Here is an 18833-nt window from a genome sequence, read left to right on the forward strand (position 1 = left end):
CTATCTTACCCCTAGTGAGATAAGCCTCTACATCCTTACATTTGACCTCTAGCCATCCCTGCTTAGCCATTCTGCACTTCCTGTCGATCTCATTTTTGAGACGTTTGTATTCCTTTTTGCCTGCTTCATTTACTGCATTTTTATATTTTCTCCTTTCATCCATTAAATTCAATATTTCTTCTGTTACCCAAGGATTTCTACTAGCCCTCGTCTTTTTACCTACTTGATCCTCTGCTGCCTTCACTACTTCATCCCTCAAAGCTACCCATTCTTCTTCTACTGTATTTCTTTCCCCCATTCCTGTCAATTGTTCCCTTATGCTCTCCCTGAAACTCTGTACCACCTCTGGTTCTTTCAGTTTATCCAGGTCCCATCTCCTTAAATTCCCACCTTTTTGCAGTTTCTTCAATTTTAATCTACAGGTCATAACCAATAGATTGTGGTCAGAGTCCACATCTGCCCCTGGAAATGTCTTACAATTTAAAACCTGGTTCCTAAATCTCTGTCTTACCATTATATAATCTATCTGATACCTTTTAGTATCTCCAGGGTTCTTCCATGTATACAACCTTCTATCATGATTCTTAAACCAAGTTTTAGCTATGATTAAGTTGTGCTCTGTGCAAAATTCTACCAGGCGGCTTCCTCTTTCATTTCTTAGCCCCAATCCATATTCACCTACTACGTTTCCTTCTCTCCCTTTTCCTACACTCGAATTCCAGTCACCCATGACTATTAAATTTTCGTCTCCCTTCACTATCTGAATAATTTCTTTTATTTCATCATACATTTCTTCAATTTCTTCGTCATCTGCAGAGCTAGTTGGCATATAAACTTGTACTACTGTAGTAGGTGTGGGCTTCGTATCTATCTTGGCCACAATAATGCGTTCACTATGCTGTTTGTAGTAGCTTACCCGCATTCCTATTTTCCTATTCATTATTAAACCTACTCCTGCATTACCCCTATTTGACTTTGTGTTTATAACCCTGTAGTCACCTGACCAGAAGTCTTGTTCCTCCTGCCACCGAACTTCACTAATTCCCACTATATCTAACTTTAACCTATCCATTTCCCTTTTTAAATTTTTTAACCTACCTGCCCGATTAAGGGATCTGACATTCCACGCTCCGACAAGCACATACATTACATACAATGGTATGGCAGTATGCTAATAAGTTAGAACAAATAAACTTCAAATTAAAAAAAAATTACACTTCTTTAGCATAATTGCATAGCTTCACTTTTAACTTTTTAAACTTTTTATTTGACTTGTAGATTTGTAGATGGATGGTCACATGCACAACCAGCAATTTAGTATTTAAATTGTTGCCACTGTACTGGGAAATAAATTATTTTCAAAACAAGCCATCAATGGCCTCTCCATTACAATGTAAATGTTGTTCTTATCAAGATAAGGACATTTCTCTGACTGGAAATTCAACAGCAACAAACAGATGAGGATGATGGGAAATAGTCATTTGTGTTATGAGTAGCTTACTCTAAGCTCAATTTTCTGTGAACATTTAATGATGCCATATGGTCCCTAATTATTGTAATGAAATATTTTCATTTAAATTTATCATCCACGTGGTCCCCATTTCTCTGTATTTCTTTCAATACTATAAACTGTGGTTGATTATATTTCAAAAAAATGAAAAATGGTGATTATTTTATATTTTCTAAACAAAAACAATTTTTGCATAGTAGTTCTCACACTTGTAAGCCAAAAATACACGCATGGCCTCTACAGACATAACTGTTCCATTTATGTGTGTAGCAGGCATGACAGCTGATTTTAAGTGCCCACAGTGAGCTTTGTGAGGTTACCACTACTGTGGCTCTTTTGGTAAAAGAACATATGTAGCGATTGTGAGCTGTGACAATGTGTGGCTAAACCTCTCTGGTTACAAATCAGATAAGGCATTGCTTGTTTTTGGTGCACAGCATGGCAATTGTGGTTATCATTCAGAGTTGTTAAGACAAAAGTGTCATAATATGTATTCAGCAGCAAGCACAAATAAAGTACAATATTAGCACAAGGTGTTATTAGAAACTCTTGGCACGATTTCATTATTCTGATTTCATAACTGTCATCTACAAAGGCATTAATAAATCAACATTGCATTTTAGTTTGTTGTATTTTTGAACTTCACCCACAAGTAAATTAACATTATTAATTAGTCAACAAGTCATTGATAAATAGGTGGTGTCTATATCAGTTAAGTGAGACAAAGTTGAAAGCAGGGTCTCACAACTGGTGTTGCGTGTGTTGGACTACGATTTAATAGCAATCTTCGGATGTGACCGATGCAACACAAATACATCAAATGGTGAACCCACAGCATTCCAGTACAGTGGCGCTTTGTTTTGTTAAAAACAGCATTGGAAAGAAGTGATAATTTGTGAACTATAACTGGGAATAGTTATGCCTATCAGAAGCGACTGGCCATATGCTACATTTGACAATGAATGTTAAGAGCGACAATACTGGAGGTAGTGGGAATGTAATATATGGGACAATCCAAGTCAAAATGTTAATTCTAAAAATGAATGGGGAAATTTGTTACGTAACAAGAACTTGAAAAGTGAAATAATGAACTTGGGGAACTGGTAGCCAGATCAACTATGGATATTACACAAACAGTTAACCACGGACTAGTAACGGAGAGACTAAATCAGTTGTTTGCATACATTACGAAAATGCATAATGTTCTCAGGTGGCAAAATGATGATCGTAAACAGCAAACTACCAATTTTAGTGGCCGGGTGGAGGATCAAGTCAAAATAAATGCGCACAAACTTCAAGAAGCATTAAAAGAGCTGTGAAAGGTATTCATCGATTTGTTCAAAGCACAATGACTTACGCAACAAAGTTAGGGATGAATAATCAAAGGTAAGAGCAGAGGTTGACAAATTAAAACTTAAGTATGATGCAGATTGTGAATCTAACAAATTCACATTTGGTCTTGTGAAAAATAAAGTTAATGATGAGATCATGACAGTAAAGAAGGATTGTTCACAGCACAAGAAGACACTCTTTAAGATGGTAGTTGGCAAGCATGAACAGTGCACGAACTAGGCAAATCATGTAGAACACGTAAGGTAACCCACTTTATATGAACATGTGCTAGAAGAAGAAAAATTAATAATTGAGACAAAGAAAAATGTGGCGTTATGCTGAACGCAGTGTCAAGCACGGTTATTGATACCAGCATTGGTACATGCAAATTTCACAAATTCCAACAGAGTCAAGATTACGTCCCATTGCTTCCACATGCCAGTTTAAGCATGCTTTTCAAAACTGCATTCTGAGAAACGTAAAAATAGATGTTTATGTGAATAGTCTGAAAGACAGTGGACATGCATGGTGGTTGTGAGTCGCTGATAGTTGCAGTTGCAATAGTTTCAGTCCATTTCAGGTGGTTTTCCAGAATAAATTTTGGTCTCTCAAACAACAATGGACAATCAAGCCAAAATTACTGAAACTGTCACTGAATGGCTAGCTAGAGTGACGGTACCATTCGTGTGTTTTTAGAGAAGTGTTGAGATCATAACGTACATCTAGAGGACCCACATCTAGAGGACCCTGTTAACAACACACAACTTTTAGATACTTAGTCATCAATTACTGCTGCACATCCGTGAGAAATTAGTTCTAACAAGATACATCTGATGTGAGAAACCGAGGCAATGACACATCCTGGAATGAGTAATGTAGTGATGGAATTTCAAAGCACGAAATCAGTGGAATCACTGTAAAGGATCACAGACATATCATGACTGGAAGTGAACGTATGGTAACAGTAGGGATATCATGAATTTCAAGGAACAATGAGCAACAGAGTTACGATGGATTGCCACAACAGGAAAGAAATGATAACACTGTTCCTCATCGGGATTCACAGGAAAACTGCGTCTAGTTCCAGACACAACCCACTCAGACTGAATGTACGGACAAGTGGTCACCTATTACACTATGAACTATACAAGTAGACAATGGATGTAACGTTAAGGAAGACTTATTAAGGGAAGGCGAGCACTGTACTGAGGGCACTGTCAAACCATTTGTACAGCTGACTATTTGGAGCTGATGTTGACATCTTATTGGGTCCGGTTCGAAGGCGAGCATAATTGTAGAAAACTTATTTCAAGAATTCACTGATCAAGGAACTATGTTGATTTTTCCAGTAAATGAACTCAGAATCATAACCACACAGTTAGGAATTGAAGAAAGCCAATCATAAATCGAGCTCTGTTAAAATAATTACTTTTGAATACATTATGGGAGAAATGTGTTACAAATATTTACTATTAAAACAGTCCTGATCACGATTTATTTATCAATAAGACCGGTTTCGACCACTAGTGTGGTCATCTTCAGACCACTGAGTGGGAACCTACTAGTGATTCTCCAACAGAAAGAGGTTCCTACCAACAGTCTGAAGATGACCACAATAGTGGTCGATATCGGTCACCTTGATAAATAAATCGTGATCAAGACTGTTTTAATAGTAAATATGTCTTAAAATATCTAATTTTGGGAGATTCTGAGCAGCCAGTATTTCTTGTTCCATTTTTAAACACTGGAATCATCTGAGGTACTGATTAGATGACAGAAAAACATTGCCGATTAGATTTTGTAGAAGGATATGCTTACATGAAGAATAAGGAAGAAGACATGAAGATATGCTTTAAAGGAATTGTAGATGAATATTGTGTGTGCACTGTAGGTGTGAACTTTCATTTTGTTAGTGTGAAAAAAAGGAGCAGGAGTTGAGATGTCATGATTTCAAGGGAAAGATAAGGGCATGAAGTCATGGGATAATGTAAATGTTGCTGCTGCAAATATTCAAGTGAAACTATATAAATTAACAGAACTTTCAGAGCATCAAAGGTAAGAGTTGAGAGAGGTACTGCAGTTCCACCAAGGTGTACTTTCATCTTAGTCCAGAATAATGAGAGGTGGTGTTTGTAAATTAAAAGTGAAACCTCAAAAACCATTTCATATGAAATCTTACTTTATTCCATCAGCCAAGAAACCTGAGGTTGACAAATAGATTAAAAAATGGTTCAAATGGCTCTGAGCACTATAGGACTTAACATCTGGGGTCATCAGTCCCCTAGAACTTAGAACTACTTAAACCTAACTAACCTAAGGACATCGCACACATCCATGCCCGAGGCAGGATTCGAATCTGTGACCATAGCAGTCACGTGGTTCCAGACTGAAGCGCCTAGAACTGCTCAGCCACTGCGGCCAGCTAGATTAAAAGAATGCAAGATATGGCAATCATCTAGTGATCAGGTGGTGAATCTGTGGTCACATACATGAAGTAACAAAGCAGGATGGTACTACCAGGATTTATTGAATACCATGGCAATCACACAGGGCAATTCTTCTGCAAAGGGATCAACCCAAAGATTTACTAGAGCTATTACAGATATTTAATGATGTCAAATATTTGTTAGAAATTAATTTCATATGTTCAAGAACTTTCTATATGACTGTAGTGCATTATATGTTTATCTCCATTTAAACAGAATGTTTTTGGGTAGCTCCAATGAGTTAAAAATAGAAACTGTTTGCCTTATACTGCTTTTACGCAAGGAGCATACGCTGAGTGTTAAAATTAATGACTGCCTTGTGATGGGGTGCATTAATGTCTGCCCATGCACAGCAGTGATTGTGTTGTTTCGATACATAATGTTGTCAAAATATGTCCATTTCAGTAGTGGTGCTCAGGCTGTCGCCTATTGAGCCTCATCAGTTCACTGCAGGTGTATGTGCATGTGCTATGGCAGCTGTGTTGTTTGTTGGGAGGTCTACCAACCTAACAGCTGCTGCCATCCACCATAACTGTTGACACTACCAGGTAAATATGTCCTGCAAGCAGCTGCTACAAGGTCCACCCCCTTTCTCCCTTGTGGCTTGCCTATAAGAATGCGTACCAGCCAAGCAACATACTACGCCCACCACTTGGACAGAGATCAAGAGCATTCTATGATGCACTGTGCTCTTCACAAAGCATCCCCGGACCCTACTAAGCTGTGTCCTCTTTGCTATGATACCCTCAAGCTATGAATACCCTCAAGCTATGACTATCTACAGTGAAGTGTGTAAAGTGTTTAAAAGCACAGCATAGTGAAATAGTGAATTATATACTGCATTATGAAAGTGCATCAATATAACACGGGAACTTATCGTTGTTGAAGGTGACTTTGAACCATGTTTTAAACCTTATTGTAAACTTCAAGACACAAACTTTTATGTTCTTTTTCTGGTGCGACAATTTTATCTAAATACTTTACAATGTAATAATATAATGATATTGTTTGATTACATTGCCATTTATCTTGTTCTACTAGTATTTGTATATGGCTCCATGGTGTTTTCTATGTCTTTTGATCTGTGTTTTTCACACACTCATCTTTTTTGGAATTTTTTTTTTTCTATGTAAATATTCGGAATTCAAATGTAATGTCAAACGACTACCCCAACTGATAATGAGTCATAAGCCAGTCAACGTAATAAAACTTTTAAGGTCTTTTAAAGATCCAACATTACTACGATCTTACCTAATTGCATGAAAGATTGAGTGCTTACTTAGGAATAATTGACTATATTTACATCGAAGTGGCCTTCGTTTACTTATCATTATCTTTACAAGTGCTTATCTTCTGCATTATTTAACTATGGTCACAGCTTCAAAGTTAGATGAAATTCCTCCTTTTTTCCTGCAGTAATGTTAAGTAAACAATATGTACCTTAGTTATAAGCATGCCACCATGTCAGTCATTGACTGATCTTTCTTACTATTTGAAATCTTTCTTTGACATCTTGAATGTTTCATTTAGGGCTCTGTTCTGAATTTCTTCCCTTAGATTTTCCATACACATGAGGAACCTAGGGTCAAAAATTTAAGAGATCTGGGGATTTGGGGTTACTTTGCTGTGCCTCTTTCATTAGACAAACAAATATAGCAACTGTTAGCTGCAACAATTTGTGGCTAAGCCCCTTTCTGGTTACCAGAATCACATATGATTATGTTTGTTTTGGATCCACAGCATCACAACTGTAAGGTGTTCTTCTATGTGTGCAAACAATGTTGAACATTAGTGTATATGTTGGAAATGTCATCCCAGAACGAATCATTTCAAAATGCAAGGTGTTAGAAGCTCGTGGCATGATTTCATTATTCTTATTTCATAACTGTTGTTGCATCAATAGTTGCATCTCATTCTATTGTACTTCCTAAACTTCACCCACCAGTAATTAAATGTTATTAATTCGTCACAAAGTCATCATTAGAAAGGACAGGTATTGTTATCATGTAAGTGAGATGAAGGAAGTGGGGGGGTCTCTCAGCTTGCACTTCTTAATATTTTTACAAGTGCTTATGTTTAACAGTAATTCTGGGTTTTTGCAGTATATCTACCAAATATACTCAAGACATTTGCGAATAAAAGTTGTAACAGGACACACTCCTCTAGCAATACTTTTCCTCAACAGTAGTTGTTGATACCAGTATTATTTTTCAAATTCTGGACAGGTCAACATTATCTCAGTTGCTTTTCTGAAAACAGTTTTATACATAATATGTTATATTTAAGCTAAACTATGTTGTAAAATATTTCAGTTTTGATGTTATAATCAATAAGTACTAGTTCTGAACATACAGTCAATTTTTTTTATTTTTTTTAAGCATTTGGAATTACAAATTATTTGCACACTTAAAATTTCTATTATGAATTACACAATCCTGAACTGTTTACTCTGTTTATTTCTGGATCCATTTATGAAATAATAATAGAAATTAATAATGTAATGAAAACTGGTAGGAATTAATTTGTTAAGAAAAATTATAAACCCTTTTGAATATTGTTATTTCCGCAGAGTGTGGGAGTCGTAAGCTTGCCTCTGATGTGATCGGATCTATTTTTGTATAATAGATGCAAACACTGCAATTTTGGCTTTGTTAAAGTGAAAAATCTAAATACTGTATGATGTACTAAAATTTTAGAAAATCAGTGGAAAATATATTGGCATAAAAAATTCTGCAACAACAATCTTCCTATTTATTTAGTTCAAACCAACTGAGAGGACCTGATGTTAGATTTTCAGCTTCAAGAATCAGACCCCTAAGACAAGAACAACTGGAGTCATCTCAACATGACAAGCTAAGTAAACTTGAAAGTTTCTCTTCTTTCGTTTCACCCTCTTTGGGGTACACTGGAGCAATCATTTCTTTGCGCGTTGTTCTTTTCTCCGGGCCCAGTATTTCTTCATAATTTCTGATCTTTTCCTCACTTCTTCCAAGATGCAGGGTTTGGACTTTTGTGTAGATTTGTCTTGGGACCTTTCGTTTTCATCTTTAGTAATTAATTTAGCTGTTCAATCAATAAGTGAATTATCTGAAATCTTTAATTCTACTAGGTCTTTCTCAGTTTCTTTAAACCAGTTGGGTTTCGTTTTGCAGTTACAGAGAAAGTCAAAGAGTTGTTTAGTTTATCTGTTGGAATTCATCCTGAGAAGATGGCCATAAAACTTTATCCTCCTTTTTCGCATAGTATCTGAAAGTTTATTGATTTTCTTGTAGAGTGTTTCATTTTGATGTATATAATCTTATTCTTTTGAAATTTTGCTCCTATGATTTTTCTTAAAATTTTTCCTTCCTTTGGCTCAAGTTTCTCCATTTGGCCATTGAAATTCATTTTTAGTGTTACTGCTGCATACAGTGCTTCTGGCTTAATTATTGTCTTGTAATGTGTAATTTTGGACCCCCATGAAAGGAATTTTTTGTTGTATGTATTTTTGTTAGTTGGAAGGCCAATTCAAGTTTATTTTTTCTGGATTACATTGCTTTCATAATAGACTTTGCTTATTAATTACTTGGACTGGGCATTGTTTAATGTGGAAAATACATGGAAAAAAGAAGGAAGCGGGAGATTACAAAGTACACTATGAAAAGATCATGTGCACCAGATTGACAAAGTCAAATTTCACTTATTTACAAAATAACAAAAATGAACTGACAGGTATAAAGAAAGAGTGCTCTAATGGACATCATAGTAGTAGGTCTGCATATTGGGAGTCAAATAAATGAAATATAGTTCCAACATAAACTATGCTTACCACCAAAGTTTTCCTTCAGTTTAATTTTTTCTTCTCTAACAGCTGCTAATCGAGCTTTGTACGTGGTGAAACTTTTACTTGCATTATTTAGTTGATGAACAATATGATCCTTATGCTCCAGAATTCCTGGTTTTACATGTGTTTCTGAAAAATCAGCAGGTCAAGTTGTTAGTCACAAAGTAGAAAAACATAGATGAGACAAAGATAATATTTCAAATGTCAGTCTGTAACTGCAAGATAATAACAGATGCTTTACATGTAAAGATCAATAGTTTAATTTCATGTCTTCACTATACTGTACAAGCATGCAAAAAGTGACGGAGAGATTTAAAAAATAATGCCATGAAACAGAGATTCAAAATATGTTACCATTATCCTGTTATCATGTGACAACCAAAAGGAGATAAAACATAAAAACCATGAGATAAAATGTGAGCTAAAATGATTCTCTTCCTTCCACTTTTTCTCTTTTGTACCATAACACAAAATGCTCCGATTATCACTGCAGTATAGTAGGACATTTAGGAGCTTAAAATCACACAATTCCATAATCCAGGTTTGTTCACACTATTTGTCTTTGTTTCATATACAGTAAGACTTCACAAGGAAAAGAGAATCAAAGTTAAACATTTTACTGATCTCTGTATGTTACGCTTTCTACTCAAAAGTTCCTTCATTATTTGAAACTAAAGGTTTTATACACATTTCCACAACAAATTTTCTGAGTCATAGACGACATAATGATGAAAAATGTGCCCTAATGGACACTTGTAATAGTGACCAAAACATTGGTACATTTTAGAATGTGGCAACCCAGAAGAATTTTATAGAAACTGATTCCCATAGCAAAACTATATGAGCATTTGATTAAAATTATTTACAACAGTCATTGTCTACTGTCCACAATAGTGAAATAAGGGGACATCATTATCTAGTGACACAAATGAAACTAAATTACCTGAGAGGTATCATCTTCTGACATTCTCTTCACCTCTCTTCTTTTCAAATACTTATCTTGCATCAGTTTCACAAAACCAGGTGAAGCGAAAAGATGCTGGATCACACTACCTTTTAGTTTTGGTTTTATATTTCAACTGTTTACATGACAAGTGGATCTTGCTAACCACTACACAAAATGAGTGTAGGACTCGGCATGTAAGAACTGTTTCCATATATTTACTGTATGTACATCAGCATCTAAACTCCAGTACATAATGTTTTCCATTTTTCCAAGTATAGTGAGAACATTAAAATACAACTGCTGGGAAAGAGAGACAGAGCAACAGACAAATTTATGTAAACCGGCAGCCTTAGATACAGAACATGAATGATTAAATTTTTTCAGCACTGAAAGTGTCAATCGGAAGAATTATGATTTAAAGCACACAAAAGGCCTTTGATGAGAAAAATTCCAAAGGAACATTTTCTCTTTTTATGTAATTCATAATAGATAGGAAGCTTGCTGCACTGTAATGCTCAAGACACTCTCACCACCAATGGGTCGTGCAAAGCTATTGGCAAAAAGAATGTCATCAACAAGTTCTTAGGGTTCTATCATGCCACACAATAATTTCATGTCATTTCATTTCATCAGTCAATAACAGCAAATATCTTATGGTGACATCCTCATTTTAAATAAAATAACTTTCCTTGAGACAGAAAAACCTGTCTACAAATCAACATTATTTCAGAAAACATCACTCATGCAGAACTCAATTTACTCTTTTCCCACATTATATCCTGGAAACTATGGATGAAGGACAACAGGCACATTCCATATTCCTAGATTTCAGAAAAAGTGTTTGACATGGTGCCCCACTGCAGATGTAATGAAGGTATGAACCTATCTGATGGGTTCCCAGATATGTGAGTGGAACGAAGGCTTCATAAGTAATAGAACCCAGTACACTGCCCTAGACAGCATGTGTTCCTCAGAGACAAAGGTATTGTCACAAGTGCCCTGGGGAAGTACAATAGAACCACTGTTATTCTCTGTATATGCAAATGGTCTGACGGACAGAGTGAGCTGCGATCTGCAGCTGTTAGCTGATGGTGATGTGGTGCACAGGGAGGTGCCATTGTTAAGTGACTAGGAGGATATAAGATGATTTGGACCAAATTGCTAGTTGGTATGACGAATGGCAGGTAGCTCTAAATGTAGAAAAACATAAGTGGATTCAGATGAGTACAAAAACCAATCCCATAATGTTTGAATATAGATTTAGTAGCGCGCTGCTCGGCACAGTCACATCAATTAATATCTACACACGACATTGCAAAGTGATACAGAATGAGATGAGCATTTACAGAGTGTAGTAGGGAAGGTGAACGGTTGACTTCAATTTATTGAGAGAACTTTACGAAAGTGTCTTTAAAGGAGACCATATACAGGACCCAAGTGTGGCCCATCTTGACTACTGCTTGAGTATTAGGAATGCCCACCAAGTCGGATTAAAGGAAGACATTGAAGCAATTCAGAGGCAAGCTGCTAGATTTTTTACCAGTAGGTTTGATCAACATTCAAGTATTACAGGATGCTTTGGGAATCAAAATGGGAATCCTTGGAGGGAAGGCGATGTTCTTCTCATGAAATTTTATTTAGAATATTTAGAGAACTGGCATTTGAAGCTGACTGCAGAATGATCGCCAACGTACATATTGCATAAGTACCACGAAGACAAAATAAGTGAAATAAGGGTTCATGTGGTGGCATATAGCCAGTTGTTTTTCCCTCACTATTTGCAAGTGGAACAGGAAAGAAAACAACTAGTAGTCGTACAATGTACCCTCCACCACACACCATATGGTGGCTTGTAGTGTATGTACGTAGATACCGGTGTACAGCTACGCATACTCAATTCTTAGATAGAGGTTTCTTTGTTGGGAATTCAAGGTACGAAACATGGACAGAATTCTCAAACTACAGAAAAGAGAAGTCACAATAACTATAAGTCAGGCTCATTACTAAGAACTATGTAAAACATTGTATTCCTACTGCACCAAGTAGCTCTACAAATCTGTTGTGCACCTCAGTGAAAACATTACTATGTCTTTCAGTAATAGTTGTATACATTATCATGGAACAACAGCCAGTTTACATTTACCAAGGAAAAACAAAACAAATCTTTCACACATCATTTCCTATCAGGAAATAAAACTGTGAAACTGTATACAAAATTTCCCAAGGAGGTGAAAAAGATTACTAAAGTACATCTATTTAAAAAGGCAATTGAAACATACTTCATATGAAATGCAGACTACACAATTAATGATTGCTCAGAAAATGCATAGTGGGGGATTAAATAACGAAAGGTATAGCTACAACACACTATAACTTTACAATACATTATCAAAATGTTTTGTGGTGCATGATGCTAATGTATTGTGATTCTCCCAAACTCAACATTTTCCTCATCATGAAAGGATTCTCATTCAGTTTTACAGATGGGCTGATGGAAGGACATGGAAACGTGCGTGGGGCATAGTAGTAGGTGTATGGGGCTGGAAGCAGAAAGGAGACTGAAGGTAATGCAAGGGGCACAGCAGTATGTTCGTGGTCTGGGAGTCCCTTGTGGGTGTCTCCAATGTGTGCAGTGATAGTACAGAGAGATATGACGAAATAGTGCAAAACTATTTTCATGTTGTCAGTTATCTTGTGTTAACGACATATAATGATAGGGAATAACAAAATGAGGTAGTGCTGTTGTTAAGACACTGACCTGATATTCGTGAGACTGGAGTTTGCCTTGTCCAGCCATGCTGATTTAGGGTATCTGTGATGTTTCGCAAATCATTTTGAATAAATGCCAGGAATGGTTCCTTCAGCTATGGCATGCTCAACCACCTGTCCTATCCATGCAAAAACATTCTCATGTGAATGTAAATCTGAGCTATTTATTTTCACTGTATTATGACGACAAATCCTATATCACTGTGAGATCGCCCCTGCATCAAAACTCGCACACATATTGCCGCTGTCATATCACACTTTTCAGTTTCAGACAGGCTACAGTTCATGCATGTGTATGAATATGTACATCTATTTTTAAACACCCTGTCTGCTGTTCAATGGACTCTATGAAGATAGTTGCAATCTATCCTGATTCATACTGTTATTCCATTGCCGATTTTTCCATTTCTTAACTCAACGGGTATATGTTTTTAAAATTATTGTTTACTGTCTTACAAATTATAGGATGTATCTAAAAAGAAAGATGATGAGACTTACCAAACAAAAGTGCTGACAGGTCGATAGACACACAAACAAACACAAACATACACACAAAATTCTAGCTTTCGCAACCAACGGCTGCTTCATCAGGAAAGAGGGAAGGAGAGGGAAAGACAAAAGGATGTGGGTTTTAAGGGAGAGGGTAAGGAGTCATTCCAATCCCGGGAGCAGAATGACTTACCTTAGGGGGAAAAAAGGACGGGTATACACTCGCACGCACACACACACACACACACACACACACACACACACACACACACACACACATATCCATCCGCATATACAAATGTCTGCTTGTGTCTGTGTATATGCGGATGGATATGTGTGTGTGTGCGCGCGAGTGTATACCCGTCCTTTTTTCCCCCTAAGGTAAGTCTTTCCGCTCCCGGGATTGGAATGACTCCTTACCCTCTCCCTTAAAACCCACATTCTTTTGTCTTTCCCTCTCCTTCCCTCTTTCCTGACGAAACAGCCGTTGGTTGCGAAAGCTAGAATTTTGTGTGTATGTTTGTGTTTGTTTGTGTGTCTATCGACCTGCCAGCGCTTTTGTTTGGTAAGTCTCATCATCTTTCTTTTTAGATATATTTTTCCCACGTGGAATGTTTCCCTCTATTATATTCAAATTATAGGATGTGCTAGACAGTAAAATCTCCAAAAACTTAGTGCTTCAAACAAGAAAGTCTTGATTGTCATCTGGTAAATAATGTCTGTTGTAGATTCACTCATGACGTGCAATATCAGAGATCTCGCGTCCACACAGTTCAAAGGCTCACTTATAGAGGCCTCCTGGGTTGGGCTACCTGGCACACTTTGGTGAGCCACCAAAGAAACAGAATTGTTTAAGCGATCACAAATGAGTGCTCGGCCTATCCTGTAACCTGTATTACTGTTGTCCAGTCAATGTGCTACATGCAACGCACGACCTGTACTTCATTGTATCACGTGTGTCGCTATATAAAGTGCAATGTTCCATAAATCGTGCTTGTTCTTGCTACAGCAAACTTGATAAGTGAGGGTTACATTTTCTCCGCATATTAGTGTCAGTGCTAGGTCACCCGATAAACATCTTGATGGAAGAAATACTTCAACGTATCACTGCCTAGCAGTGAGCTTTCGTGGAACAACAGCAGGCTCTCACCACCGCTCTCAATCAAGTTACATCTGCATGTTCGCAGCAGGTTGCTCTCCCATCACTGCAACTGTCGCCCTTTCCAGCACATGATGAAATCGGCAGAAGATTGGGACTCCTATGAGACATGATTACACCAACATTTCCAGGTTTTTCACGTGAACCATGCAAACCTGTGTAGGGCTCGCTTTCTTTCTTTTCCTGGCTTTTACTGCACATTTATCAGTTGTTGTGCTAACTTGCGCCTTAGTAGGAACCAGCCAGCTTATCATTTGATGGAATGTGCAAGCTTCTCTGAACCTATTACTGGGGTAGAAGACATTTCACTGCGACACATGTAGAATTTTACCACTGCCAGAAATGACCAAACCAATCTTACAAAGCCTGTGCTGCAGAATTACACTACTGTTATTCGTCTGGCCCTGGATAGGAAAGTCTGCAAAAAAAAAAAAAAAAACTTCAATGTGAGAATGCGACTTTAACAAAAGTGCTCAATACGGCACAGCCATTTGAAGCATAACTGGTCACAAGCGAACAGACTGCTGCGTGGGTGGAGGTATCTGAAGTTGCTCAGTCAACTACTGTTAGGCACACTGCAAGCATTTAGGATAATAGGGGAAGCAATTGCAGCAGTACAACCTTTGACTCACCATCACATAGGGCAGCGTTGGTTACGGATACAGCTGCAACAGGCCGCATTACAACAGCGGTCATGTGGCCCCCCCTTCCATCTTGCCCATACTGCTTCAGCAAACACGAGTGTGCTGCATGCCCTAAGTGTTGAGCTATTTGCAACATGCACTGAAAGAGAGCCCACACTGCATCAGTGTTTAACTCTTCTTCAAAATTGGTGGACACTGTAGTACCGATGGACGTAAGCTGCATCTGTACAATGACTATCTTCCCAAAGAAATTGTTTATTGATTTGTGTGTGTTTAATAAACCAATAAAAATGAAAATGGACATTGGAACTGCAGAGACTTTAGTAAATGCACATAACGTACATGAATTTGGGCTTCCCTCCCATCACAAGGGTTTCATGGAGGTTGGTTAACTACAATAAACAGCAGATTCCGATCCTAGGTCAGTTCTCTGCCCCTATCTGTTACAAATATGTTGTTCACCATCTCAACTTCCTCGTTGTAGATCATTCTCATACTGCAGACCCGTTCAAGTTAGATGTGATTAATACTTTCGGTTTCTCCATTGCCGGTGAATTTGGAGTCCCTCTGCTCTCAGTTTTTGCCTCTCTTTTCCTCTGGATACAGTTGTGCTACTAGTTTTCTGGTCCACATTACCATGAGAAGATCCACTCGTGCTAGATTTCCCCCCTCCCCCCCCCCCCTCCAGGTGCGAGATGCCTGTCACATTGCACAACTCTGTCAAAGCTGCACTAGACCATCTGGCATCACTCTATGTCATTCAGACTGTATCTTCCAGTGAAGGGGCTACACCACTGGTCATCATTAAGAAGACAATGGTAAGCTTTGCCTCTGCGGTGACTTCAGTGTCACAATTAATGCAGAGTCCATGATAGAATAGGGTGTATATGCGGACAAGGAAAAAAAATTCCCGGATTTTTCCCAGATTTCCCAGTTAAAAATTCACTTTCTCCCAGGTGAAAACACTTTTTCCGTGTTAAGTGACAGTATATTTTCCCATGGAATGGTAAAACTAATCAATCCTTTGAATGGTTATGGTTTTATACAGGGGGGTGGGGGGGGGGTAGAATTTCCTGGCACTTAGGAAACGAAACTCAGGGGAAAAAATCACATTTTGGAAAGCTCACTGATATGCAGCAACATGTACGCTGCATATTTTCGCATTACGAAAGTATAAATTCAAATTCCACCAAACACTGCATGCTACTTTCCGAAGCATTGAAATCGAGATTGTGATGCGCTTTTGTAAGCCAGTCATAGCTCATGTCAAGTGATCTCGCCAGCCGATGACAGCGGATATTCAGAGCATACGAAACGTGATGCAATCAGCCAACAGCAACATCACTGTTAAGTAGCGCGAAGACACGAACAGGAAAAGTTAATGGTTTAAATTAATATACACAGTGCAGCTACAAGAAAAGCAAAGCTTTCACATATAATGCTGGTCTATAAGGTTAATAAGCTGCAAGAGGAGCTAAACTTTCACATATAATGTTGATCTTCTTTCCGGGTGTTACACTTTAACATATAGCACACAAATGTGTCAGTAACACTTTAAATAACAACATAAATGTCTGAATTTCTAGGCTCAAAATTCTTCTAAATGGCTCATCATCAAAGAGTTGATTTTTAAATGAGAGTCAAATATTCTATAATTTAAGAAATTCATCGTACATTCTCGCACATAGTTCAAATTCCGTAAAAGGAAATTTAGTTTGAAAGTATCGCTTGTCAAACCACCATTCGCAATATTTTCCCGTGACCTGTTAGAAATAGGTTCATTTCAGCAGTTGCCAGAGAGCATCAGATAACAGGCGTCACCACACTTGAACAGCTGTGATGACGTAGGTCGCCCATATGTTCGTACATGTAAAACATTAAAAGATCTTACACTATGTCATAAAACACATCAGGGCATACTCAAAGACCCATTAAGCTTCTCAGTGTGGCTTTCGGGATGTACATTTTCTTGGAGTACCAGTACTGTATTATCTCACATTCGGTTCTTTATTACGGCATAATGCCATATGTGCTAGAAGATGAAAACATGCACTTGAACTGCAGCAAATAGTTGAAACAAGCCGCTAGTATGGAATTAAATACTTCATTTCTGATACATTGACTGCCTTAGTGGAAATGATTCACAAAAGCCAAAATTCTTTAGCAAATCGACAAAAATAACTTCAATGTTCTGCAAGGCGATTAATACTGGACTGTCAGAAAGGTGGAAATAAAATAAAACCTGATACTAATAACATATTTTAGCCTTCCGCAATTATGTGAATATATTTTAATTCACTTGATAGCTCCCAGCCACAGATATACGTTTTGTTTTCATTTGACGTGAGAGCAGGAAAAAAAGAAGAAACAGCGAAATCACTTAATGTAAACACGGGTCATGTGGATACTACCCACCTCCCCACTACAACTCAGACTGCTCTGTGTATCAGTTCCGGATCTACGATATTTCTGAAATGGGGCAATACTAGAAAGTGATGCGCCCCCAACCTCTCCCTCGAGTGTTTGAGATAAGACGTCAAAAATTTCCAAAAAAAACAAATTTTCCAAAATATGTTCATTTTGTAGGGCACAACTTTCTGAAGAGTCTGACACATAAAACATATCTGTTTGAGGAAATGTAAGACATGTTATTTGGTCTTAAGTGTGCCAAAGTGCAGTACCATGCCTCTTCACACAGCATTCTTCTATGCACGTCACTGTATTTCGCTCTGTCGAATTGAAACGTGTATATTTTGTAATGGATGCCATCAAGCTATATTCTGGACAGTGGAAATTAAAATGTCCTGTGGTGCCTCTCCTGCTCCCAGTTGGCCGGTTTGACATCCTGCCCCCTCTTAAAAATATTCACAATTAATACTAGATGGGATTATTTGTAACCGGGAGAACAAGAACTCTTCAGAAAATTTGCACTATTTATTGCCTATTAACTACTAACTTGCTGTTTTGTGTGACATAAAATGTGTAATGTTTCCCCAAGTGTTAGTAGATTTCGTGACTGTTTTTTCACAGTAGCCCTGAGACTATTTTATCGCTGACAATAGACACTGCAATTACAATGAAATTAATATCCTTGTAACTGGATTATCTATGCAATTTAAGTGAACAAGGACTCAACTTTTTTGTTCTCTCTCTTCCTTTTCAGCCGTTGTCTGGTACAGTCTTAAAACATATTGCTTGGTCTATGTTATGTAGATATTTTGTTATTTGTGCTCATTTTACATAATAATAACTATTTAATTTTATTGTGTTTGTTATTATGACTAATCATACCTGTTTTCCACAGCTTTTGTTCATGAATTTGATAGTAAAATGTGGCTTACTTTGTGTGGGGATGTCTGTTACTGAATGATCGCGTATTAATGGCACCAATAAGTGTAATACGTTTGGTTTGCCTTCAGAGTAGAACCTTCATCTAAAATTTCACTTTTCACAAAATGATGTCCGATAACTTTTAGAGATAAATCACATCCCAAAATTATACTCACCAACAGACAATCCCAGGAGAGGAACCTAGCTAAAAAATATGGTGGTAATATCTGGCAAACTGCATTTAAATTTCAATATTTAAAAATATTTTTAAATAATTTTTCAATTACATAATTTTCTTGCTTTAATTTGAGACTCAGTTAGCCAAAGGTAATTTTAATTTGGTCC

At 37.4% G+C, this 18833-nt stretch overlaps 1 protein-coding gene across 2 annotated transcripts in view; it reads right to left on the reverse strand.

The window, feature by feature from the left end:
- LOC126094690 (elongator complex protein 1) overlaps positions 1–18833 on the reverse strand; it is a 139418-nt gene that overhangs the window by 65045 nt on the left and 55540 nt on the right. For both annotated transcript variants that reach the window (XM_049909215.1, XM_049909214.1), the window contains exon 9: positions 9137–9280. In XM_049909215.1, the coding sequence (XP_049765172.1) occupies positions 9137–9280 (144 nt within the window). The remainder of the gene's footprint in view (positions 1–9136; positions 9281–18833) is intronic.

This window comes from Schistocerca cancellata, chromosome 8 (assembly GCF_023864275.1).
Source record: "Schistocerca cancellata isolate TAMUIC-IGC-003103 chromosome 8, iqSchCanc2.1, whole genome shotgun sequence".
Lineage (NCBI taxonomy): Eukaryota > Metazoa > Arthropoda > Insecta > Orthoptera > Acrididae > Schistocerca > Schistocerca cancellata.